The sequence below is a fragment of the Psammomys obesus genome, unplaced genomic scaffold (genome assembly GCF_907164565.1).
Source record: "Psammomys obesus unplaced genomic scaffold, mPsaObe1.curated_primary_1811, whole genome shotgun sequence".
NCBI classification, from domain to species: Eukaryota; Metazoa; Chordata; class Mammalia; order Rodentia; family Muridae; genus Psammomys; species Psammomys obesus.
The window spans coordinates 9,257,916-9,285,252 of NW_026596152.1; the positions used below are offsets into that span (position 1 = coordinate 9,257,916).

Sequence of the window (27,337 nt, forward strand, 5' to 3'; positions counted from 1 at the left end):
AAGAAGAAGAAGAAGAAGAAGAAGAAGAAGAAGAAGAAGAAGAAGAAAAGGAAGAAGAAAGAAGAAACCTGGGACCTCTGATTCTCATGAGTTTATTTCTTCCAGAGAAGCACATATACACTGTCTTGGACCTGAAAACTATGTACTTCAGCCTCCCATTAGCAGAGATGAGTCTTTGCATTTAAATGGACAGACCCAGAAGGAGGTTACAGCAGGCAAGTTATATAGACTAAAGATTATATTGTCCCAAAGATTTAAATGCTCACCTCCCACCGCCCCTTCCATCAGAGATTTCCTGGGAAAATAGAGATAAAAGGGCCGCCCATGGGACTGCTGCCAGAGTTATAGACCTTTGGCTATAGAATGTCAGCTACGAAAGCCAGACATGGTGGTGCATGCCTTTAATCCCAGCACTCAGAGAAGCAGAGGTAGGCAGATCTCTGTGAGTTCGAGGCCAGTCTGGTCTACAAATCGAATGCAGCACAGCTAACGCTACACAGAGAAACCCTACACAGAGAAACCCTGTCTTGAAAAACAAAACACAACAAAAAAAAGAAAACTAACAAAATTCTGATTATGGTCCAGGATGGACAGGCCTCCGTCTTTTGCTTTGCTTCAGCCTGCCTCACCCCATATAGGGAGGGATTTACCCTCGGTGAGATTATGTTTGGAAGACCTCCCTGGACTGCTTCCAAGGCTCAGAGACCAGCAGTTGGCAGAACTCTCTAGCCATTCCTCGATTTTGATGCCTGCTAGTCTGCCTTATGGGTTAATTAATCCGAATAACACAGCAATATTCACTCAGACTAGTGGGGAATGAAACAGGACCCCAGACCTTATTGAAAGTGACTCTATGGTAGAAGTTCCATTCACGCTGTAAAACTCAGTACACAAACAGCCAAAACTAAAACAAAGGACTAATCCATCAATGTCATATAGATCTGGAAAAGTCTCAAAATGAACTAACCTTGCTTGTTAGCAGAGGCAGGTGGATCTCTGTGAGTTCCAGGGCAGCCAGGGCTTAAATAGAGAAACTCTGTCTCAAAAAACAAACAAAGATTTATTCTTACTTTATGTGCATTGGTGTTTTGCCTTCATGTATGTGAAGGTGCCAGATTCCCTGGTATTGGACAGTTGTGACTTGCCATGTGGGTGCTGGGAATTGAACCTGGGTCCTCTGGGAAGAACAGCCAGTACTCTTACCTGTTGAGCCATCTCTCCAGACCCCTGGGGTTGTTTTATTTTTATTATGTTTTATTAGTGCAGAGATGGCTCGGTGGTTAAGAGCACTTGTTGGTCTTGCGGAGGGCCACGGTTTTGTTCCCTGCACCCGTATGACAGGTGACAACAAACCATAACTCCAGTTGTAGGGAATTCAACACCCTCTGCCTGCCTTTTCCATGGGACTGGAGTTACGGACATTTGTGAGCTGCTGGCAATTGAACCCGAGCCAGGATCGATCCCTAACCCTACTCGGGTCTTCTGGATCAGGCAACCTTCCTTCTACAGCCAACTCTAAAGCCCCAAATTCCCCGGTCCCACCCAAGGTGAGAGGCCGCCCAGTTCCCTCCTCCCACCTGCCTACTTCAGCTCATTTCCCATTCTCTCCACCCCTCCCCCGTGCCCTGACTCCGCGGCGGGGAGGCTGGGGGCGGGCTCTACACGGCTGAGCCCTCTGATTGGGCCTCTGGAGGGGCGGGGCGGGGCCGGGCCGCTTTGGGTTGAGCCTAGTGGATCTCCGACCTCCGCGCGCCAAGTTTGGGTTCTCCCCGGACGTGGTGTGTCACGTGGTCTGTGGGCAGGTGCCGGGAGCACGTGCGGGGCTGTTGGGACCCAGACGGGGTGGCTCAGCGTTCGGGCCGGCGGCGGGTCTCAGGTCGCTGTCCGCGTGCTCCCGAGGAACTCGGAGAACCGCCTCCCGAGTGCTGGAGGCGTGCGCCAGCGCGACGGCTTTGGCCCCTTCCGTAAAGGCGGGAGGACCAGGCGTCTAAGGCCAGCTCCCGCTCCCAAGCGCGGTGGAGGCCATCCTGTGCCACAGGTTGAGGCCGTTTCGCAAAACCCCACGCTCCTAACACTAGGTATGTCATTTCTGATCTTTGCGGTTGTTTGTTGTTTTGTTTGCGGGGGCCGGGGAGTGTCCCGGGAAGCAGTGAGCCCGAACTGTCCTGCCTCCACCGCACCAGCGAGAGCTGCCCACTCCTGGTTTATGTGGTGCTGGGGATGGAACCCCTTGGTTTATACATGTTAGTGAAGCTTCCGAGGTTTGTCTGTAGATCTGTAATCACCACTTTCGATGTACTAGTGTTCCCGGGTCTGCAGGGTGTTACCCTGCTCTGGGAGGCACGGTGGGTTGTAGCGATCTTAGCCCCAGTGCCTCAGTTTTAGGGTCTGGAGTTTAGGTGACTCATGGCTAGCTGAAGTAAACACAAATGTGTTTTATTGAACCAGTAAGTTACTGGACTGGAAACACCAGTTTGGGTCCCCCACGGAATCTGTTTTAAATTTCTTCCTTGAGGGAATGTCGAGCCAAGGTGAGTAATTGTGTTACCCGGGTTCTGGGAAGTACCCAAAGTAAACAAGAGTTCAGATTTTGCCTCTTTCTGGTTTTTCGAGGTTGGGTTATTACTCTGTAGCCTTGGCTATCCTGGACTCACTTTGTAGACCGGGCTGGTCCCTAACTCACAGATTCTGCCTGCCTCTGCCTCCTAGACTTCTGGGATTACAGCCACTATGCCTGGCCAGATTCTGCCTCTATTATATGTATAGCTTTTGGGATGTGCCTCTGTAAAGCAGAGCACAAAAATCCATGTGTGAGACAAGGAAGGCCCTTCATGCCTGGCCCTGTTCCAGTGGCAATAATAGTAATAAACCTGAGCTTAGGCAAACCTGCAGTCCTTAATAAAAAAGATGCTGTTTGTTTTTCTCAGAGTGAGCTAAGTCCCAGCATTCCAGAGGTGGAGGCAAGTGGATCTCTGAATTCAAGGCCAGCCTGGTCTGCAGATCTCCAGGACAGCCAGGGCTACACAAAGAAACCCTGCCTTAAAAAGCAAAACGAGCAAGCAAGCAAATAAATGAAATAAACCTACAAGGTGGGAAACTCTAGGGAGAGGAGAGCCACAGGGCTGGGCATACCTGGCCAAATGATAAGAGTTCCGGCCCTCTGAATAAGATGGTTCCAAGTGGACTTTCCTTCTTTGATGGTTAGGAGATCCCCCCCGCCCCTCAACATAGGTCCTTTCTAGCCTTCAGCAGTTAATGTTTAAAGAAAATGTTGCCCTTTGGGATTTTAGGAGCAGAGGTCCAAACCTGACTGGTGTGGACTCTGGTTCCCACTTGCCAATTGGCAACGGCCCAGAGAGGTGCTGGGATTGCCTGGGTTCTGATCTTCAGGGAAGAAGCTCCTGGGTGGAGAGGAACAAGAAGGCACTTTGCATGCCTCTCTGAAGTCACTGTGTCTAAACTTCTCCTTTCCTGGTTGCTGGCTGCTGCTGCTTCAACTGCAGAAGCCCATCTGACTGTGAGTGCTTTCTGTGTTTGTAAGCCTAATGAGTTCATGCTTGTGTTAAAATAACAACTGCAAGTCCTGCCTGGGAATTTTCTGTTTAAAAGATGATCAACACTTCCTTTGTCTACCTCTTCCAGAGAGAGGAAGAGCCCTGTTGTTTGGGACCATTTGGGTTGTTTGCCCCTTGGTTTTTTCTGTCTGTCTCCTCTTGGAGAGTAGGCCCTTTGCCTGTGATTGGCTGCTTTCTGTTAGGTTTCCTGGCTACCTCTTACTCCTAGCACTGCTTTTTTGGCCTTATGTATTTATTCAGTATTTGTTGGCCTGTGGTCCTTCTCCACCAGAGGAAGCTCCAGCAGGGCATGGCTCCAACTGGATTTGCTGACCACAGCACCAAAAAGTAGTAGCCTGTGGACAGTCCTTAAGTACTTACCCCATAAATAAAGTTTATACAGGTTTAACAGAAAAGGACAGGAGGGCAGCCAGCCATAGGGTAAAGGAAGAACGATGAATGCAGTGGGTTTTGTTTGTTTGTTTGTTTGTTTTTGTTTTTGTTTTATTTTGTTTGGTTTTTCGAGACAGAGTTTTTCTGTGTAACCCCTGGTGTCCCGAACTTGCTTTGTAGACCAGGCAGGCCTTGGGATTAAAGGCATGAGCTCCCACCGCCCAGCTGCAGTGGGATTTTTGTTGTTTGTTTCTTTGTACCTCTCAGCTGCCCTTGCACAGGGAGGGCGAGACCAAGTGACAAGCCTTTTGATTTTTCTTTCACTTTCCTGGGAACATTTTTTTCTGTGTCTGTCTGTGACTCTCTTTGTTGTTAACCTACTCTGAATTTGCATACATTAATTGAGTTCAAACCATGGGTCAGGCTTCTACCCCCTTGAGTCTAGTGCTGGACCACTTTAAGGACTTCTGGATTTTGGAAGATTCAGGTTTGGATGTCTGCCCATCTTTTGCAGGAGGGGGTGGTCTACCTTCAAAGTAGGGTGGCCAGAGGAGAGAACATTTTATTTGCCCATTATCTGTAGGGTGAAGGCTTTGGTCTATGAGGATCTAAGATACCCAGATAAGGTCCCATTATGTCACCTGGCAATATATATATATCATATATCATCTGGCAATATCTAGTGGAGCACCTTCCCTCTTGGCTCCAACCTTTCCCTGCTGCTGTGCCCTCTATCCTCCCCGTCCAGGAAGTACCACCTTGCTGACCACCTTTACTTCTTTCTTCGGCCCCAGAAGAGAATGATTTCCATCCCCTGTCCTATGCCCCGGGGAAGCTACTGCCATGGATGGGGAAAAACAGTCGGATGCCCAGGCAGGTCCAACAGCAAGCCTACTTCACTCAAGAGCTCGTGTGGCCCGCCTGGCAGATGCTAAGTTCACAGTGACTCTTCCCCTTTCTTTCACTTTCCCAGGAACATCTTTCTGTGTCTGTTTGTGACTGTCTTTGTCGTCATCATTGTCCTGCTCTAAATTTACACAGATTGAGTTCAAACCATGGGTCAGGCTTCATCTACCCCCTTGAGTCCAGTGCTGGACCACTTCATGGGGTCCCCTGATGGAGACAGTACATGACTCATTTGCCCCTTGCTAATAATGGTTTGTATAACTGGAAACTGCAGAACTCCACATTTTCTGAGACACCAGCTAAGCTTATTGATTTTCTAGATTCAGTCGTGCTTACTCGTCAGCCCACATGGGATGATTGCCAGCAGGTACGGCAGGTTCTCTTCACAACTGAAGAAAGGGAAATTGGTTCTGGGCACCAATGGTGTGCCCACCTAGGTTCAGGCTGATACTGTTGCGGCCTACACCCCATCCCCATCCTGGGTGCAACCGAGAAAACAAAAGAAAAGCAGACAAGGAGAGGCTACAGGTCTTCCGCCAGATTCTCAAGGGGGCCCTCCAGGACGCTGCCAGATGGCCCCTAATTTTAAACAAAGTGATATAGGGGAAGAATGAAAATTCAGGCGCATTTTTAGAAAGATTGTTGGAAGCCTACCAAATATACATACCCTTTGATCCAATGGCCCAAGAACTTCAGTCAACCATCGGTATGGACTTTGTTAACCCAAGCAGTCCCGGACATGCTGTGCTAACTCCAGTGACTGGACCCTGTACGCACCATGGTATCAGCCTTTTGAAGTATGTAGACAACCTCCTTGTGGCTACCCGAGACCCAGAAACCTGCCTCCAGGCCACCACTTGTTTTACCAAGTGAGTGTTGGCCAAAAAGGCTCAACTCTGCAGACAAGAGGTAACCTCTCTTGGGTACATTCTCAAAGGAGGCCAACGGATGTTGTCTCGATCTTGGAAGAAAGTCATTCTCAGTATACCGACCCCCTCCACAAGGAGGCTGGTACAGGAGCTCTCAGGATCAGTGGACTTCCATAGACTGGGTGCTGGGATTCACAGAGATTGCCAAGCCACTCTATGAGGCCACTCGAGGGCAGGAAGGCACTTTGGATTGGGCACCTGAAATGGATAGAGCCTTTCTCAAAAGGGCCTCACTTGAAGCGCCAGCCCTAGTCCTTCCAGACATTTATAAACCTTTTCATTTTGTATGTGGACGAAAATAAGGGCATAGCAGAAGGAGCCCTACCTCAAGCCTTGGGCCCTTGGAAGAGCCCGGTTGCAGATCTGTCCAAGCAGCTGGACCCTGTGGCAGTGGGATGGCCACCATGCCTCTCACATTGTAGTGGCCACTGCCTTAGTAGTTAACGATGCAGACAAATTATCACAGGGCAGGAGCTAGCAATAACACTCCACGCTATAAAGGGGATTTTGAAACCCCCACCCCCGAACGACGCTATCAAATGCCCAGGTGGCCCACTACCAGTCTTTACTTCTAAACATGCCCTGCATACAATAAAACCTGTTTTCAGTGCTCAACCCCACCACCTCCTGCTGGACCCAGACACAAATGTCTAACATGATGCTCCATCGTGCTACAACATGTCCAGAATCTCCAGCAGGATCTGACTCCATGGCTGGATGCAGATCGAGGTCTCTTCAACCGGAGCAGCTTTGTCCAAAAAGGTACCAGCTATGTGGGGGCAGATTGTGGACTTTAACGGGAAGGTTTGGCCACGGCACTGCCTCTGGGAATTCAGCCTTCGCTCTTACAAAAGCTAAGGGAGACATTGTCAGCATCTACACAGACGGTAGATATGCCTTCACCACTGCACTGTGCATGGGCCCCTTTATAAGGAAAGGGGCCTCCTCACAGCAGGGTGCAAAACTGTCAAAAAAGAAGTTTTGGCCCTTCTGCAGGCCTTATGGCTCCCTCTCAAAGTTGCTATTATTCACTGTCCAGGTCATCAGAAGAGAAGTTTGCCAATAGCCCAGGAAACCGGGAAGCAGATGAGGCAGCCAGAGAGGCAGTTCTCAATTATCACCCAGGCCTTGGTGACTGTGGTGCCACCTGAGGTCCCAGATTCACTACAATATGAGGAAAAGGATAAACAAGACATGGCCAGATGCCAGGGAATCTATTGGAAGGATGCATGGTTCCATACATCTGACAATCGGATCATCCCCCCCCCCCCCCAGGAATTTTGCCAAACAACTTATCAAATCCACCAAGGTACCCACTTGGGGCAGAGAAAGATTAAAGAGTTACTAAGAGGTGCCAACTACAGAGTCTTTCATCTAGGAGAAATAGTTGAGAGGGCTGTTTCCCACTGCCCCACATGCCAAGCTGTTAATGCCACTGTCTCAAGTCAAGAAACCATAGGAACTTGGGTAAGAGGTCAACGGCCTGGAGCCAATTAGGAAATAGCTTATTCTGAAGTAAACCAGGGATGTATGGCTCTAAGTGTTTGCTAGTCTTTATAGATACCTGCTCAGGAGAGATGAGGCCTTCCCCATTTAGAAGAACTGCCAGTGTAGTGGCGGAGAAGATGCTAGGAGACATCCTCCTCAGGCATGGATTGCCTACTCTCAGCCAATGGACCAGCCTTCATCTCTCAGATAACCCAGGGTCTATATTGGGTATGTTGGGGATAAATTGGAAGCTTCATTGTGCATATCGTCTCCAAAGTTCAGGCCAGGTAGGGAGGATGAATCGTACTTTAAATTAACTGGCAGGGACTGGGTGGCTCATCTTCCATATGCCTTGTACAAGGCTAGAAATACCCTTTATACTTTGGGTCTCACCCATTTTGAAATTCTTTACAGGAGACCTCTTCCACTCCTCCCCAGTCTCCAGTCTGAAATTCTCGCTGACTTTGATAATCAAAAATTTCTAGAATCCTTACAGGTACTACACCCGACTCAAAAGATTTCTGGCCTTTCATGAAGGAGATTAGGTCCACTCCACCCCCTAACCCATATTGCTTTGAGCCAGGTGACGAGGTCTGGATTAAGAGACATAACCACAGGACCTTGGGACCCCGCTTGAAGCAGACATCACACGGTGAGCCTGACTAGGCTCTTTGCTTTTTCATACTACCTGCGTCTGGGGTCTTTGTTCAGTGGTTCAGTTGTTAGGTAGGCAGCTTTGGAATGAGGGGGAGCTTCAAGTGATTTCAAGGGATTTAGGTGCCTGTTTACCAAAAAATAGGAAAAGTGTATCAGCCAGTCTGGAGAGATTTGCTCAGGTTGATGTTGGAATACACATGTTCTTTCCCTTACTTTAGGCAACTCTGAACCAGTGCAATGGCAGTTAAGGATATCAGCCTGTGGTCTTCTCATGAGAAGATGTTGACAGAGCCCCTCAAGGACAGTGATGCTGAGGTGAGACCTGTGGTGCTTTCACATGTTACATGTTTGTACATTGGAAATCCTGTTTTGGTCCCTGGGGTTTTTGTTGTTGTCATCTAGAGGAATTATGAATCAGAACATGGCTGTTCTGGCAAGAGATCACATCCAAAGAACTTCAGGGTCTGTGTGATGCCGCCGGAATACAAATATGCCTTTAATCCAGGAGAGAGAAGCAAGCAGATCTGAGTTCATGGCCAGCCTGGTATAGAGCAAGTATCAGGTATTATATACCTTTAATCCCAGACAGTGAAGGTATAGTTAGTTTGTAGAAGAACACATCCATGATTGAAAGTGATGTTTAATTGAATGGCAGAAATAGTGATGATACGATGGAATAGGATATGCCCAAATCTCAGGAGACAAGAGAAAAGGGAAGCTACTTAATGGGCAATGCAGAGAGAGAGAAGGCAGTTTTACTGGGACAGTGATAGAGAGAGAGGTTGCAGGGAGAACTCAGGTGAAGACTGAGAAGAAACCAGGAGATAAGAGCAGATTGCTGGAGAGGGTTTGAGGCCAAGCAGAGCAGTTCAGAGACTGAGAGAAAAGCATGATTGAATAAATCAGCTGGGAGAGGAGTTTGAGCCAGAATAGCTGAACTGAGCCAGCCAGCTCAGAGCTCAGTGAGAATAAGAAGAGGTGAGCTTAGTAAGCGGTGAGTCACTGAGGCTAGAAGCTTCCGGAACTAGGCCTACTTTAGCAGACAGGCAATAAACTTCTGAGACAACAATTACTTCAGGGGAATAAAAGTTCTTTCTACATTGTTGTTTTGTGGGGATTTTGTTTCATTTCGGTTTCTTTTGTGCTGTTGGGGCTTAAACCCAGGGCCTCATTCCTGCTAGGCAAATGTTCTATTACCATACTGCACTAAATTTTTCATTGTGATCCTGAGTTAACTTGACTATGTAACAGACAGCCTTGCTGAGTGACAGATTGGGCCTGGGGTGTAGTATCATGGTAGAGCATTTGCCTAGCATGCATAAGAATCCCAGTTACATCCCCGGCACCACCAAAGAGAAGCTGTGGCCACCAGTCTTGTGGTGATAAAGGTAGGTATTTCCAAGTTCAGAACACAGGGCTAGGTGCTCTAGAGGAAAATAGGAAGAAGGTTGGCCCTTCCTTTACATTGCACTGGAACAGACCTGCTTATATGCCTAAAAGCAACTTGATTTTGTAATTGTTTTATTAATATATCATTCACTTGTACAGTTCAGTGGTTTTAGCATACAATAATCCTCAATTTGTGCTATAGTTATGTTCTAATAAACCCGCATAAGTTCAAAACAGACCAAACTGCATGGAATCTACCTCACCTGGCACATATCCTGGCTTGGCAGTGTAAAGCATAGTAGTTTGAGTGTTTCCTGTCATGAGCTCAACAGGCACTGTGGCTTGCTGCCCCTGCCAGCCTTGTGAGAGAGGGTTAGACTCTAGCCAGGACACAATTAAAAACTTGAACTGGTTTCTTTCTGCCTACTGCCTGGTGCTTCTAAAGCTGAGAAATTGTATGTCCGGTGACATCTGGACTCACAGTAAAGTGTAAGACATTCACATACCCAGGAATCCATGAGCAGTTACCACAACCCTGGGCAACCATTAGTAGAGTTTTTGTTGTGCTGAATTTTTCTTCTCTCTCTCTCTCTCTCTCTCTCTCTCTCTCTCTCTCTCTTTCTTTAAATTCCGAGACAGACAGGGTCTGCCTTGGCTGTTCTAGAACTCACCCTGTAGACCAGGCTGGCCTTAAACTCACAGATAGCCATCTGGCCCTGCATCCTGAGTGCTGGGATCAGAGGCGTGTGGCAACACTTCCTGGCTGTGCTGTTTTTGTTAAAATACTTTTAGAATAAGGTTCATGGAGATAAGAACTTGGTAAAATGTAAGGATAGAATTAAAAATTAGCTGGGAGTATGTCCACGCCTTTCTTGCTGGCAGAGGCAGGAGAATGTGAGGCTAGTATGGTCTATGTAGTGAACTCCAGGCTACCCAAGGCACATAGTGAGACCCTGTTATCAGCAGACAGACATACACAATACAAATTAGCTGTGATATTAAATCACTGTGTTTTGCTATCTAACTGAGGATGGCCTTGAACCCTTGATCATCCTACCTTCACTCCCAGATTACATACTTATACCATAGCAGGTCCTGTTTAATTTGTTTTAAATTCATTTTTTGTTGCTGTTGTTTTTTTTTTAAACTCTGTGTGGCCAAAGGTGACCTTGAAACTTCTGATCCTACTCCCACAACCGTGAGTGCTGAGATTGCTGGCATGTGCCGTGCTACCCAATTAACTCAATGCTGTAGGTCAACCTAAAGGCACTGTGAATGCTAGATAAGCACCCCAGCCCCTGAGCCTCACTCCAGCCCCATGTCTGTTTCCTTTTGATAAGGTTTACAGCATTATCAAAAAAGAGAGCAACCGGCAGAGGGTTGGATTGGAGCTGATTGCCTCAGAGAATTTTGCCAGCAGAGCTGTGTTGGAGGCCCTGGGATCTTGCTTAAATAACAAATACTCTGAGGGATATCCAGGCCAGAGGTGAGTGAGCGTTCTTGAAGTCCTACTTTAACATAATTTTGTTTTTCTTGGTTGAGACATTGTCTTGCAATGTTCAGGTTCAGGTTGACTTTGAACTCTAACCCTTTTGCTTCAGCCTCCCAAGCGCTATTGCAGATACAAGCTACAATGCATGGTTTTTAGATAAAAACCTGTGGCTTGCTAGTCAGAGGGTTGTCTTCCCTTCTTGCTCTTCTGATGTAACTCCTCCAGTTCTCTGCTTGGGTGGGATTTTGTAGTCTTTCTCAGAACAGTCAGTCACACTCAGAAGTCCCTATACGAGACCTGCATAGCTGGCTTCATGCCTCTAAGTCAAATGGTTATAAGCAGGCTTGTCTAGGAGATACACAGCCCAGCCTCTAGCAAGGTTCATTGTCCTGTGAGAAAGCTACAGAGAGTAGCTTTTGCTCTGACCTTTACATCTGGGAAGTGAAAAAAGTGTGTATTGCAGGCTCAGTATCCCTTCTCTGAAATGCTTCTAATCAGCAGTGTTTTTTATCAAAATATCTACTTAATTCATTGGTTAAACATTTTATATCTGAAACCCAGACTTCTTCAAAACTTGAAACTTTGGTGTTTCTTGATTCTAACTACGTAGATAGACAACTTGGCGTGTGGACCAGGTTGGCTACAAACGTGCTGATCCACCTTCCTCTTTCTCAAATGGTGGCTTGCAGGCACGTGCCACTTTTATTTTTGGTGGTGCCTGCTGGTAATTGATTTGAGGGCCTCATTCACATGAGGCAAGTCCTCTACCACCGACTTGGATCTCACTACAAAGCATAGGCTGATCTCGTGTTTCCAAGTTTAAGTGGGCTTCTTGCCGTAGCCTCCCATAGGTGTGTGTCACTGCACTCAAATTTTTTTCTGTTTATTACAGTCCTCATCAGGCAAGGAAAATACAGAATTTGACAGTAGTTTTTGCACATGTATGCATTTGTTTAAGTGGGAATAGGAAAAGGGAAAGTGTTGTTGTAAATAAAAAATAGTGTTAGGTTTTATATTATTTTTTATTATTTGCCCTGTGATTATCACAGCAGCATTATATAATTGCCTTGTTTACCTTGGGCTGCACAGATATTCACCTCTCAGCCCCTGTCCAATGCCATGTGCCTTAATCCTCATCCCTTCATCCATAATCCCATGATACTTGTTTTTATTCCTTATCTGGGTCTTTTCATGCCATCATTGGAGTTCTTTCTCCAGTCCCATGTGGTTCTTTTTCTCCATCCTTCTTCCTCTCTTCCCAGCTATCTTTCCCATGATCAGTTTTGTTCTCCAAAGCTCAGGAACTTTAGCCATGCCTACCCCATTCTGCCCTGCTCAGGTATAGGCTGTTTAATCAACCAATCAGATATGTCTTAGTCAGGTTTACAAAACAAAGATAAGTGTAACCAGAACTTAAGAGTCAGTAACATGCATCAGACCAACCTCCAAAAGGAAAAGACTCTTCAGAGAATACAGTGCATTCTGTCTTGAGATGCCTTTGTTTCTTTTCATCCTCCCTCCCCCTTTTTCTTTAGACAGGGTTTCTCTGTGTAGCCTTGGCTGTCCTGAACAGCTTTGTAGTCTACAGCTATGTAGACCAGGCATGGCCTCACCACTAATACTTCACTGGATTCTCACAGCAACCTTATAGCAGGACCCACTTCCTCCCAACATTCTCTGCCCACGCTTGAGCATCTTGCACTTCTGCTAGGCGCAGAAACTGGGCCCAGGGTGGATGTGGACCATGCTTCTCTTCACAGGTATTACGGTGGGACTGAGTTCATTGATGAGCTGGAGATCCTGTGCCAGAAGCGTGCATTGCAGGTCTACCACCTGGATCCTCAGTGCTGGGGGGTCAATGTCCAGCCTTATTCAGGTGAGTGTTGCATCCGCATGGACTCCAGGTAGCTCCTTAGGCCTGGGTCTGTGGTGGCACAGTCATCAAGTCAAGTCCTACAAAAGGTTTCTCATAAATAATAGAAATAAGCCAAGGAAATATGTATCTGTGTGCACTGCCCTTGGACTTACCTAGCTCTGTACTGCCCTCCAAGTAGAACTCCACCCTAGAAGGTACTATCAGTGGGACTGGGACAAGGTTACTTTCTAAAGCTCGAGAAAATCATGGTGATAGCCTGCCATGTGATTGTCTAGTAGCCAAGTTCCTGGATAGTAGCCAAGTGCCCAGCTAGTGCAGTTGGTAAAGCATGAGAGTTGTAATATCAGGATTGTGGGTTCATGCCCCATGCTGGGCACCAAATGTCATAAAAAAAGGAAAATTCCAACTGTTTGATTTTTACCAATGAACATTCAGGAGCCAGATGCGGGGGTGAAAGCCTACTAGCTCAGAGAAGCAGAGAACTACCCAGTTGATCTTCCTACTCAGCTCAGAAGGAAAAGGCCCAAAGCTCAAAGTTAAAAGCTTGCTAGCAGGGCTGGAGAGATGGCTCAGAGGTTAAGAGCACTGGCTATTCTTCCAAATGTCCTGAGTTCAATTCCCAGCAACCACATGGTGGCTCACAACCATCTATAATGAGATCTGGTGCCCTCTTCTGGTGTGCAGGTGTACGTTTAAGCAGAATTCTGTATACATAATAAATAATAATTAAAAAAAAAAAAAAAAAAAGCTTGCTAGCTCAGCTGATGGCCCAGGAGGAAAAGGCTTGCTAGTTTACCCAACAGCCCAGGAAGAAAAAGCCAACAGCTGAAAGCCCAAGAGCGAGCTAAAGCTCTCCATGCTGTCTGAAATACTCTTCTCTTAAAGTCCTTCTTTTCAGTTCAGTCCTGTCAGCTGGTTACTTGCTCTGCCTCTTGACCTAGGGTTAACTTTACCAAATCCTGTGTAGAAAGCTGTACGATTAAAGATGTGTTGGGGCTATTACCTGTTTACAAAAAAAACAGAAAGTTCTTAGATTAAAGGTGTTAGGGCAGAACCATAACAAACAAAAGAGAGGTTTTTACAGTTCACAGTCTCACAACAGGATCAAATATCCTGCAACATGCCACTTCCTGTCTCGTGGGTAGAAATACTCAAGGCTTCTCTGTTCTCCCCGTTTCAGGCTCCCCTGCAAACTTTGCTGTGTACACCGCCCTGGTCGAGCCCCATGGCCGAATCATGGGCTTGGACCTTCCAGATGGAGGCCATCTGACTCATGGTTTCATGACAGACAAGAAGAAGATCTCTGCCACATCTATCTTCTTTGAATCCATGCCTTATAAGGTAGGGTTGTATGTGTATCTTTAGAGTTTTCCTTATGAGTTGGCACCCATGGGGATAAGTAATTTCATTTACGCAGTGTTGCTCCTCCCTCCTTCTAGAGCTCACTTTCTTGCCCCAAGCACTTCTCAGGTTTTTGGCATACTGGGGACAACAAGGAAGAGGATTTAAGGTTTGGGCCAAAGCTGTGACTGAGGAAGGATGAGTTGCACCAGAGTAGTGGCCACCCCAGAATTGTAGCAGAAGCTCAGCTATAGCCAGACCCCAACAGCACAAAGGTCAGCAATGTCCCTCTGTCTAGCATCAGTATTAACAGCTTCACTGTAAATAGCCATGGGCCTGTACAGCCCAAGCAGAGCCAGGCTTTGCCTATATATGGTTATAGTCCAGCCCTGCAGCCCACCACTGTCACTAGTTCACAGACTGTTCTCTGGCATTACAGCCATGAACCCACCAGTGGAATCAGTTATGTCACAGCCATTAGCCACAGCAAGTATGTGTGTGTGTGTGTGTGTGTGTAGTCAGAGGGCTCTTCTGTATTAACAGATGAACAACAACAACAACAAAACCGCATATAAGGGTTGTAGGTGTAGATCAGCACTGCATGACTGGAGCATTTGTGTTATCCCAGCCTTTAGAAGGTGGATACAGAGGGTTCCAAAGTTCAAGGCTACTTGGAGGTACATAAAGTCCTGCCTAAGAAAAGGGAAGGGGGGAAGAAAGATTTGAGCCCTTCCCAGGCATAGGGACACATACTTGCTGTCCTTGGTAAGCTAAGGCAGAAGGATTATGAGTTTTGAGGCCAAATGAGGCTACATGAGTTTCAGGTCAGTGAGACTTTGAGTTGAGAAAATGAAAGTAAAAACCAAAAGATCCAGGGCTCATGCATCATTATGATAGGACCAACACTCAGAGATGGAGGTATCTCAGAACTGCAGAGAACCCGGCACCCACCTGGTGCCTTACAACTGCCTGTAACTCCAGTTCCAGGGGACCCCAGGCCTTCTGATCTCTGCCAGTACCCGGCATGCATACAGTGCACACACATACACGCAGGCAAAACGCTTATCTAATACAAGAAGTAAATTGTAAAAGCCAGCGATGGCTGGATAGAAGGAAACATGCATATTTTCTGTTGTCTGGTAGTGTTGTCTTTCTAGTGTCCCTCTTTTTGGTGTCTGCTCTGCTGTCCATGGTTGTCTTCTGTTTGCTCCCATGAAATAGATGGCACTGAACCTTTCTACTCAGCTCAATATTAGGTGTGCTTTTCTTTTGGAAAAAAAAAAGTGAGGGTCAGCAGGAAAACACGCTTGCTGCCAAGCCTGGGGATCTGAAGTCAAACCCTAGGACTTACATGGTAAAATGAGAGAACCAACTCTCATAAGGTGCTTTCTGACCGTGGTGCTCGTGCACACGCACACACATATACACACAGATGCTAATAAATAAATGTAATGGCTGTCATCTTTCTGACCTCCTAGTGACTGTTAGGAGGTTGTACTTGTGGGTGTGAGTGACAGCCTGAGGGTTTCTTGTCACAGATCTTACTGGCCAGCCTAGAAACTAGATTTTTTTTTTTTTTTTTAAATCAAAATAAGGGTCTCTACTTGGTAGATAAAAGCCTCTGTACTGTTCTTCCAGAAGTTGGCTAGCCTATGAACACTTCCTGGTGGTGTGTCTTTGTTGTTGTTAGGTGTTTGTTTTAAGATACATTTTTAGGGCTGGAGAGATGGCTCAGATGTTAAGAACACTGGCTGCTCTTCCAGAGGTCCCAAGTTCAATTCTCAGCAACTACATGGTGGCTCATAAACATGTATATTGAGATCTGGTGCCCTTTGCTGGCATGCAGGCAGAACACTGTATATGTAATAAATAAACATTTTTTTTTAAAGATACATTTTTAATTTAAGTATATGAGAATTTGCCAGAATGTTTGTTTACATATATGTATGTGTGTGTGTGTATATATGTATATATATCATGTGTATGTATCTCATGCCTGAAGATGTCAGAAGAGGGCATCAGATTCCCTGGAACGGGAGTTACAGACAGTTGTATGTACCATCGTGTGAGTGCTGTGAAACAGACCTGCGTCCTCTGCAAGAACAGCAGTTCTCTTACCTTATGAGCCATCTCTGCAGCCCATCTTTGTTGTTTTGATTTAGTCACTCACGCTATAGCCCAGCCTGACTTTGAACTCATGACAATCCTCCAGCCTCAGCCTACTTAGTACCTGGGGTTACAGGCTTGTGTAAACAGGGGTGACTATCTTTCTTTCTTTCTTTTTAAGTTATTTGTTATTTTAAAAGTTTTGTTTGTTATTTATACAACATTTTGCCTGCATGCGTGCCTGCACATTGGAAGAGGGTATCGTATCTCACTATAGATGGTTATGAGCCACCATGTTGTTGCTAGGAATTGAACGCAGGACCTTTGGAAGAACAGCCAATGTTCTTAACCTCTGAGTCATCTCTCCAGCCCCCAGCTGTGTCTTCCTTATTTTCTTGGGCTCTTTGTTCTGTAACATGGGATAGTACCTAGGGCTAAGGCTCCCCTTTATCCTGAGGCTCCTGTGAGGGCTCCCAAGTCTGTGATATTTGGCCTTTTATATCCTTTTGCAGGCTGAATATAGTGCCCTGCCTCAGGTCCCCATCTGTGTTGTGGCAAGCTGAATGGCCTCGGGTGGGTGGACAGGGAACACTGTTTGGCCAGAGGAAGCAGCCAAGCCTGTGGCTCCTTGATCTCCACAGGTGTACCCAGATACTGGCTACATCAACTATGACCGGTTGGAGGAGAACGCCAGCCTCTTTCACCCAAAGCTCATCATCGCAGGTGTGCTGCCAGAGGGATGCAGGTCCGGAGGGCCTCGACAGCTGCTCCTCTAGCCCACTGTGGAGAGCTCAGGACATGGGCTTGAGACATAAGTCTGTCCTTTTAAGGCCTGGGTTGTAAGGAGCTATTCTTTGAACCAGACCTCTGCCATCTTCATGAGGTCTGTTGTGCCTGTTTGCAAAGGTCTGTCTTGATTGCATTTGTGGACAGTTTCCTTTTGCTCTCCTACAAGGAGGGAGCTGGAAGGGTAATTGAACCCAGACCCTGAGTGTCAGGCCACTTCTCCCAGCCATCTGTGCAGTTTTGCCCTAAGTGTACATGGCCTCCATGAGGGGCTGGAGTATCTAGACTGGAGAACACTAGGGGAAGGGAGCGTTCTATATTCTGTTATTGAAAAACCATCCATGCTGATGAGGGCTCTCCAAGGCAACTGCATTTGGTCACCTATACTTCCCATAATCTCTCAACCCATTAGTAGGACCAGTAAGCTCATTGGTTTTCCAGCGAGAACTTGTACTTTGGCTTGTTATTGAGAATATATGAGGGGAGGGCAGGCATTGTTCACTTTTAGAGAAGAAATTTTAACAACAGCTGTCAGTAGTGCTCACTGGATTAGTGGTTCGGGCCTTAGGCTTTTCTTAAGGTGTTTTAGAAACACAGGGATGGTTTTGATGTTTTGTTTGATTAGTTGATTGTTTTGAAACAGGTCCCATTATGTAGCCCTGGCTGATCTAAACTTGTAGACCCACTGGCCTCTGCCTTCCTAGTGCAGGGACTAAAGGTGTGTACCACTACACTTAGCTCGGGGATGGTTTTGAGGGTACACTGTTCATCTGTCTGAAAAGAATAGGGGGATCTCCCTGCAGATCTGTCCAGCTCAGCTACCCTGGACATCTTTGACACTACCATGTCATTTCCCCCGTCGCAGGGACCAGCTGCTACTCTCGGAACCTGGACTATGCACGTTTGCGAAAGATTGCTGATGAAAATGGGGCGTATCTCATGGCAGACATGGCACACATCAGTGGGCTGGTGGCAGCAGGTGTGGTGCCTTCCCCTTTTGAACACTGCCATATAGTGACCACCACAACCCACAAAACCCTGAGGGGCTGCCGTGCTGGTATGATATTCTACAGAAAGGGTAAGTTCCCTCATGCCCCAGCATGAGGCAGAGTGTGGGCTAACATTTCCTGTGTGAAAGAAACTGGGAAAACTCTGGACTGTGGCTTCTAGAAAAGATCAGGATTCTGTCTTGAATTGTTCCTCAGGAAATACAGGCTTTGAAGGAAGCCCCAAGCCACAGCTCAGTGTGTGTGCCAGGAAGGGCCTTAGCCAGTGTCCTGCTCACCTGACTCCTCACAGGAGGGAGGTCAGGTAGCCAAGAACTATTTTTGGTGGGGTACTTGCCTGCCACAGGATGTGGAGGTCAGAGGATAACTTTTGGGAGTTCTTCTCCTGTGGGGTCTAGCAATTGAACTCAGGTTGGCAGGTTTACACAGCAAGGACTTTTACCTGCTGAGCCATCTGAGTGGCTCATAAAGAGAAATTAATGTGACCTGTAATCCCAGCTCTTGAAGCAGGAAGATGAGGAATTCAAGGCCAGCCTGAGACCCTGTCTGAGAGGGTGGGGGTGACGGTGAGACTGACACGGATGCTCACAGTGAGGAAGCACTGATGCAGGAGGTGTGGCATGATGGTGCACATCTATAAACCCAGCACTTGGGCAGGGCATGGCTGCAGGGTTAGGGGCAGCCTGATCTGTGTAGCAACTTCTAGGCCAGCCAGGGCTCCGTAGTTAAGACTGTTTTGTCCATAAAACAAATACAAATAGCCTATGTGTGAATGTCATCATTTTAGTGAGGTGTTTTTCTTCCCAGGACCTTATACTCCGGCTCTGCATAGACTTCCCTTATTCTGGAGTTGCCATGATGATGATGAAAGTCCTACCAACAGTCAGGCGTTTATGTAGCCCATAGCCATGCGAAGCACAGCAACTGGCCCTCCTGTGTGAGGATCTATGTCCTTACCTTACCACACCTCCTACCTGGTATGGGCACTTCCCAGTCAGGTGCCTTCTCAGTCTCCTTGGGCCTGTGCCTCTGAGGACTTTTGTCAGTTTACTCGGTGTGGAGTTGTTGGTGTGTTGTTTTTTGTTTTGCTTGTTTTGGCTTTAAACAGGATCTCATTCTGTAAGACAAGCACTCAATCCTCCTGCCTCACCCTCTCAAGTGATCAGATTTTAGATGTGAGTCACAAGCTAGGTTTCTGGGTTGGTATTTCTAAGTCAGTGGGATTTGTTGACCCTCAGCCAGCCAGAGTAGATCTTCGGTTCCCATGTCATTTTGGGCTACCAGCAGCTTCTCTGAGTCTTGTTTTCCTGATCCTAGAGCAGAGAGTGTCACAATAGCACTCATGCCTCCACATGGCCATTCTGGGGATTGACTGAGTTGACACGAGGTGCTTCTGTAGCGGTCCCTTGGCTTAAAGAGACTGCAGGGGTTAGTGATGCTCACCGTTGGACAGGAATTGTCTTTACTGTTAACCTTTCTCGTGAATGGTCATCTGAGCGTTACTGCCCTTGCACTGGCATTCTGGCCTTTAAGGAAAAAGGGACCAAGCATGGTGGTGTACACCTTTAATCCCAGCATTTGGGAAGCATAGGCAGGTGTATCTCTGGAGCCTAGCCTGGAACAGACTTTGTAGAACAGCCTGTTGCAGGCTAGCCATGACTGTTAAGCAAGACTGTATATAACATATAATATATAACATGTATTTTTACTAGGGGTCAGGTGTACAACTGAAACCACCAGTCCACCAGTCCACCCAGTGACTCCGCTACAGGGCCCTTTGCTCTGACTTTGCAGCCAGTCAAGGCTGAGGTGTGACTAGCTGCTCACACCAATTTGGCTGTGAGTCTGAAGGAAACTGGTCTGTCTGCTAACATTCTAGCTTCTTTACCAGGTGTGCGCAGTGTGGATCCCAAGACTGGCACAAAGATTTATTATGAACTGGAGTCACTCATCAACGCTGCTGTGTTCCCAGGCCTCCAGGGCGGTCCCCACAACCATGCCATTGCTGGTAATGTCGCCAAGTCTATTGTAGAGCCCTTGGGTTGCACCCTAGCCGTCACATCCTCGTGAAGTCCATAATTCCCATCTTGCCTGTCCTCCAAAGGATGTTCCTGGACCTACACACTGGAAAAGGAACTTAGGGGGAAGTGTCTGTATAGGAGATGATAACATAGGAGAAAGGGGGTTGGTTAAAAGTGGTGCAAGGTGAGGACAGGAAAGAAGTGTCTCATCATGCAGATTGCCACCCTTAGGCAAAACTGCAGTAGGGGAGAAATCTGAAAGAAGAGTGTGGCCTCCAGTGAAGAAAAGTAGGGGCCAATCCTACAGAATGAGCTCCTTCTCTTCCATGGAGTCTCCCACATTATGACCCTTGCACCTTGAACTCTGGCTGCAGTGGTAATTCCTGGGTTCCATATGAGCCCTATGGCACTCATTATTCTACTTGCACACATGGCTTGTAGCTACCTTTAACAGTCTGAGTCATCCTCCTGTCATCTTGGCAGTGGATGTGGCACTCAGTACAAGGTAGGGTTTTTCAGGCAGGACATCAGTGTGTACTCTGAGATTGGAAAAAGCAAAATATAGGGGCTGGAGAGATAGCTCAGCAGTTAAGAGCACTGGCTGTTCTTCTGGGGGACCTGGTTTATTTCCCAGCATCCACAGGGGGTTCACAAGCATCTCTAACTCCAGTTTCAGGGAATCCAATATCCTCTTCTGGTCTCTGTAGGCATCAGGCACCTAAGTGATATCAGCACAGACATATATACAAGACAAACACCTATATACATTGTATAGAGGGAGAGGGAGCAATGATAGCATGTGCCTTTAATCCAGCGTTGGGGAGGATCTCTGAGTTCAAAGCTAGTTTTTCTCAATGCAGCACATCAGTATAGAGAGGATGCCTGGGGGATGGGAGGTGGTGGGACCTGGGCTGATTTTTCCACAGTGCTTGTATGCTTAGCTCTCACAGTTCCCTCTATCTAAGTTCCATGCTGAGTTGCTGGTACCCAAGCACTGATGTGTTCCACAAGCGGACAGGAGGCTCCAGGACTTGAGAACATGGAATCTGCATAGTGCTCTGCTTCTTGTGCCTTATAGTCAAACAGCCCTCAGAAGTCATTAAAGGGTGACAGTGTACCTAAGTAGTGAGGGGGAAAGCAGGCCATCCCTCTTGTGGAGTACAGCTTGGAATGCTGCATTACACTATACAAGACACTGACTTTGTTCCTCCAGAGCATCATTCTCATATATCAAGCATAAAAAGGACGAAATCTGTCCTTGTGGTATTCAGGTTATCATTGAGCTTTCATCCTTAGAGATGATTACCTCCACAGCAGTCCTTAGGGAGTGATTTCAGTGAAGTCTGTAAGAGTGGCAGGCTAATATATAGGGCTAGAGCAATGACTATGGGAGAGTATCACAACCATCATCTGGGTTCTATCCCTAGGACTGTAAATGAACAGAGTGCCCAATTATAATTGGGCGCTCAGGTGGTGGTGGTGGTGGTGTGTGTGTGTGTAATTTACAGATACAGGGCTTCTTGAAAACAAAACCTGCTCCTGAGTCACCACTTGTCTTTAAATCTATCTCCTTGTCCAGGTGTTGCAGTGGCCCTGAAACAAGCCATGACTACAGAATTCAAAATCTACCAGCTCCAGGTGCTGGCCAACTGCAGGGCTCTGTCTGAGGCCCTCACAGAGCTAGGCTACAAAATAGTCACAGGTATACTAACTGCACATAGTGCTGGCCTGCCTGCTCCCCTGGGTGGGTGTACTGAAGTCTGTCCTCCTGGTTCATCTGGTTAGGGTGTGGACTGCCACCCTGCAGCGACTCTGACCACCTCAGACAGCATACCCTCAGCTGTAGGTCTTTCCCTTACCTTCGTAGCTACTGCTTGACACCCAGCGTGGGTTCTGTATGGTCTGGGAACAGCTGTCACCCATTTGTAGATGGCAGAGCCAGCAATCCTTCCATTTGGTGATAGCTCACAACATCCATGAGGCCAAGACACAGTAGGCTCTCCCTGGTTCTTGCCAAGTTTTGGGTATACAATTTGAATCTCATAATAGTCATGTGACATACCAGTTCTCCTCCCCCCCTTTTTTTTCCTACATAGACCCCTGAGATTCTGGAATGTTAGCTGATGGGATCCATATAGCAAATATGTGGACTTGGCTGTGGTTCTGCACAACTAGGCTGCAGACTTAACTAAGCTGCATCTTTGCAGTCAGTCCTGCAGCACTGCCCAGGGCTGAAGGGAGAAGTGGTCTTCCAAGGCCACACCCTGGTTTAATGAAAGTTCAAAGCTTCTGGGAAAGACCTAGAGGCTCAGAAACTTCTTCATGCCCTTGGGCTAGGTCAGAGCATTCTATTGGAATCACTGTAGTCATCTGTTAGCCAGCTGTGTCTGTAACAAGTGCCTGAGATACTCAGCTTACACAAAGACACAGTGACTGACTTCTGGAGCATCTGTCCTGTCCTGTCCACAGCTGATTATCCCAATTAGCCCCTTTGCTTTTGGACAGTACATCATGGTGGGAGCTTGTGGTGGAGCACAGCCATTTAGCTCATAGCCAGGAAACAAGAAAGAGAAGAAGTGACATAAAGACCTACTAAGTCTGTCTTTAGGGGACAGGGGAGGTTTCTTTTTGAGACAGGGTTTCATTATACATGCCCAATTCCAAGTAGTGGGTATGATGTAGGCATGTATGACTGGGCCCAGCATCAAGGCCCATCTCCCACAGGTTCTGTCAGTTTTTGATAACCTTAGAATAGAGAGCAAGCCTTTAGCACCATGAACTTTTGGGGAGCATGAGGTCTGAATTTTTGCACTTCCTGTGTCTCTTTCAAAATCTGAAGGCTTTGCACACAAACCAGATGCCTAAAAAGCTTTGGAATAGAAGTTTTGTGTTAGGGATGCTCAACCAGTAAGGTTTGTCAAATGTTCTAAGATGTAAAAAAAAAAAAAAAAACAAACACGTTAAACACTGCTTCTGGTCTTAGCATTTTTTGTTTTTTAGTTTGTTTTGTTTCCAGACAGGGTTTCTTTGTGTAGCCCTGGCTGTCCTGAAACTTGCTCTGTAGACCAGGCTGTCCTCAAACTCACAGAGCTCTGCTTGCCTCTGCCTCTGTCTCCTGAGTGCTGGGATTAAAGGTGTGTGACACCACCATTCAGCTGGACTCAGCATTTTGAATGATGTTCAGTCTGTATTCCCCGCCTCATGGGCTTTGGAAGGAACCCACAGAGCCTCCTGAACACGTGCTTACTACCCACCTGCATGACTAATTGGACCCTACTCACTGCTCAGGTGCTGCTTAAAAGGCGCTCTTTGTTGTAGTGTCTGAGGTGATGTCTTAGCCTGGAATTCATATAAGAGATCCACTTGCCTCTGCCTCCCAAGTGGTGGGATTGATTGAAAGGGTGTGACACCATTCCTATCCCAGAAAGAACATCATAACATTGGCTTCAGAAGGGCTGGGAGTGTGGCTCAGGGTTAGAACATTTACCTAGAGTCATTTGTCACGGAATCCCTAAGACTTGACTGAGTGTTCTGCAAGGGCCCCAGTCATGGCACAGGCAGCCTCAGAAGCTGCTAGACACTTCAGCCTGCAGCTTCACACCTCTTTGTATGTAAGAGCTCCTGTCCTCTTCCTTTTCCTGGATGCCTCTACCCACATCTTTGCAAAACAGCAGGTTCTTTTCCTTGTGAGTTAACCTTCTATACTTCACTTTATCCAACTTTGTTTCCAGGTGGCTCTGATAACCATTTGATCCTAGTAGACCTCCGCTCAAAGGGGACTGATGGTGGAAGGGCTGAGAAGGTACTGGAAGCTTGTTCTATCGCCTGCAATAAGAACACCTGCCCAGGTGAGGCTCCTCTGTGGTTCTTCCCTTCCGAAGTTGGCCTGTCTGCATTTCTTTCAGCCAGTGTTGCAAAGTATTCAGCTTAGGAGGTAGACCACAATAAAGGAAGAGCAGAAAGGAACAAACTGAGAGACAGGGACTCTTTAAGAACAAGCCTCATATCAGGCCCTGACAGAGGTTAACCTCTGAAGGACCCAGGGCCACACCACACCCAGAGCACTACTTTTCATAGGGTAATACAGTGGCATATAAGCTTCTTTATCCTCAGGCTAGTTTTTTAAGACAGTTGTCTCCATGTTAGAGAAAGCTGGGATCCACAGACTGGGATCATTGTCCTTTTAAAATACACAATGGGCACAGTGGTGTATTAGGCACAGCTCAGGGCCCTGTTTGTCTTGAAGGTGACAAGAGTGCATTGCGGCCCAGTGGACTGCGTCTAGGGACTCCAGCGTTGACATCCCGTGGACTTTTGGAAGAAGATTTCCGAAAAGTTGCACAGTTTATCCACAGAGGTGAGAATGCGATGTTGGGGGTTTATATGTATGGAGTTTCTGGTGTATTTTAGCAGCTAAGACCCAGCCATTGGTGAGAGCTGGGGACAACAACAAAATCACTCTGGTCTACAAATCCCTCTTGGATGAGGTTTATAAATAGTGTCCACTGTCAAGGGACACATCCCAGAATCACCTGAGGGGAACACTGACACCTGAGTTGTGGCAGAATACACAGTGAAGGAAGCCCACATGGCACTCACTCTACTTTGTACAGGGATTGAGCTGACTCTGCAGATTCAGGGTGAAATGGCTGAGAGGACCACCCTGAAGGAGTTCAAGGAGAAGCTGACAAGTGATGAAAAGTACCAGAATGCTTTGCAGAAACTTCGGGAAGAGGTGGAGACCTTTGCTTCCAACTTCTCGCTGCCTGGCCTGCCTGATTTCTGACAGCGCAGCTTGCATTTGCCAAGAGGGTAGGACTGCTCTGGGACCCTGTGGAGTCTGCCCTCTTGAAACCACCAACCTGTCCTGAAGTGGACCACTGAGCTGCATCATGCTTTGGCGGGTGTTTCTGTCCAGTTTGCATTTCAAATATTCTGGGACAGGTTATTAAGGACTACAAATTGAAACTTCATTTCTCAATAGCTGTATATAATTCTGGAAAAAAGTACTATGTAGCTATTTGACCTCATTCATCCATTGCAGTATGAGGAGGCAGAATTCTCCTTTCTCTTTACTAAGTGGCAGGTGAGGGAATGCTCAAGTTCTCCATTCTTCCTACTGTGTCCCCCAGAAGACTGCCAGAGCATTCCTGAGTGTTCTGCTCTGAGCTTGAGATGGTATACCAGGCGAGTGTATAAGCAGGGATAGTATTAGGGGCTGGAGAGACAACTCAGCACTTAAGAGCGCTGGCTGCTCTTTCAGAGCACTCTTGCCACATGGTGAATCACAACCACCTGTAACTCCAGTTGCAGAGGATTTGACCCCTTCTTGTGCTTTCTGAGGACAGCATGCACACATGAAGTGCAGATATGCATGCAGGCAAAATAGCAATACACATAAACTTTTCTTTTAACGAAAAAATGTCAGCAGGTTGACGTTTTAATAGAAGGGCTAGGGGTGTCACTTAGGTCATACACATACTCAGTATGTATGATGCCCTGGGTTCATGCCTAGGACACAAACACACTCCTGTAGAACTGGCTGTCTCCACAAATTGGGAATCCCTTCCTGGTCTGAGAATCGGTGGAGGCCAAAGGCTTTGTGTTTCAACTGCCTAAGATAACTAGATCCTTTCTATAATTAGGGACCCAGATGCCACCTTCCCGAAGAGTCTTTTATTTTTCACATTGCTGAATTGCAAACCATCAGTGACTTTAATATGGACAAATTTTTACCCACAGAATGTCTACAAGAATTATAGCTTTAAAAAATACAACCAGTTTTTATATTTTAAAAATATCTGAACTCAAATAAATTAATATCTTAAAAAGTACACTCCTCACACTGTTTGGCATTCACGCTGGCTAAACTTTTGTGCATAATGCCTATGTAACATAGTGACGTCAGCAGTACTGTTCCAGTACTGTGACTGCAGCTAGCAGGGTTGGGGCACGTTCAGACATGGTGGGAACATGCAGTAATAAAGTAGCTTCTTAGAAAAGAACAAGTTCACAGACTGCCGCTCACTAACTGCCGTGTGCTCTAATCCAGCCTTCAGCTCCAGTCGTCTAGCATAAGATAGTTTGGCCGAGGCTCCCTGGGAGCTGGTCCATTATTGGTACTCTCTCCTTGGAAAGAAGACAGTGGTGTCATTTTCCATCGGGTTGTGGTGGGATATTGGTCCCCTCATCTCCAATTGTGTGGCCTGTGCTTCCATCCTTGCTGAAGACACCTGGCCCCAAGTAGGGCGTCCTGGGGAAGCGGGCTATAGACCAGATCAACTCTGCAGGGTGCTCTTTTTCCTCTGCTACATCGCATCTATTCCTCCTGACTGTTCCTAACCAAAGCTTTAATAGTACCAGATCTTAGCGGGCCAAGGGCTCAGGGAAACAGTATGTTAAACTCAAGAGATGCGTTGCTTTCCAAGTAGGAGAAACCTAACCTCTGCTGCCTGAGAGTGTGTGTGTCCCTCTTACAGATTCCAGTTTGATCACAGCATTAAGGTAAAGCCAGAAAGCTGGCTAATTTGTTTCAAAGCACAAGCCAAGGCACTTTCTTAGCTCTCTAGGGAAGTAGAAAGTAGCCCAGAGGGTCTACCTGCCATGGCAATTTGGTCCCTCCAAAGGCCTCACGTACCTGATGATGCCCCATCCATCACTGGGTGAGCTACTGCCACCCAGCTGTCTGATAAACCATGGTGGTGGCAGCTGCACAGGACACTTGCCAGGTATAAAACACTCAGGCTAGGGAGTGGCATGGACTCAGCATGCCAAACAGGTAGCCAACATGCATAGAAGATATTCTAGAAGTTGCCTCCAGCACCACATAGCTCAACTGCTGGCAAAGGAGAGGTCTCCTGGCCTTCCTAGGATCATGAAGTAAGAACTAACTTAATTTAGACCAGGCTGAAATCCTTGGCACTTTTTTCCCCCCCTCCTGAAACAGTTTCTGTATATCCCTGGCTGTCTTAGACTCAGGACAGCTTTGTAGATCAGGCGGACCTAGAACTCAGTCTTCTGTCTGCTTCTGTCTCCCAAGTGCTGGGATTACAGGCATGTGCCACCACTGCCCAGCTATCCTTTGTATTTTAACTGATCTAAAATAAAGGAGTTAAAGGTCAGATCAGGAATGATAGGTTAGGACCACAGTCCAGTTCCAAGTTTAAGAGCAACCCCTTAGCCACTGCAAATCAGAAGAGTCAAAACTTTTTTTTTTTTTTTTGAGATCAGGTTTCTCTGTGTAGCTGGATTTACTCTGTAGCCTAATCTGGCCTTGAACTCAGATTTTCCTGATTCTGCCTTTCAAGTGCTAGATTAAAGGCATGCACCACCACTGCCCAGCTGAGTTTAGATGTTTTAAATTCAAACTTCTGAAGGAAAGTGATGAGGCCG

The 27,337-nt window shown here is 46.9% G+C and overlaps 1 protein-coding gene across 4 annotated transcripts; it reads left to right on the top strand.

Annotated features, from left to right (window-relative positions):
* Positions 1-1,744: 1,744 nt before the first annotated feature.
* Shmt1 (serine hydroxymethyltransferase 1) lies at positions 1,745-25,779 on the top strand. 4 transcript variants are annotated; one of them, XM_055594092.1, is made up of 14 exons: positions 1,745-2,078; positions 3,391-3,517; positions 7,854-7,922; positions 8,146-8,242; positions 10,657-10,802; positions 12,569-12,684; positions 13,865-14,025; positions 16,773-16,854; positions 17,783-17,995; positions 19,816-19,932; positions 21,525-21,647; positions 23,677-23,793; positions 24,192-24,302; positions 24,559-25,779. In XM_055594092.1, the coding sequence occupies exons 4-14, from the start codon at positions 8,165-8,167 to the stop codon at positions 24,729-24,731; spliced, it is 1,437 nt and encodes a 478-aa protein (XP_055450067.1). In that variant the 5' UTR covers positions 1,745-2,078; positions 3,391-3,517; positions 7,854-7,922; positions 8,146-8,164; the 3' UTR covers positions 24,732-25,779. The 4 variants fall into 4 exon arrangements, with proteins under 4 accessions (XP_055450067.1, XP_055450066.1, XP_055450065.1 ...); XM_055594091.1 differs by lacking the exon at positions 7,854-7,922; XM_055594090.1 differs by lacking the exons at positions 3,391-3,517; positions 7,854-7,922.
* The last annotated feature ends 1,558 nt before the right edge of the window (positions 25,780-27,337 follow it).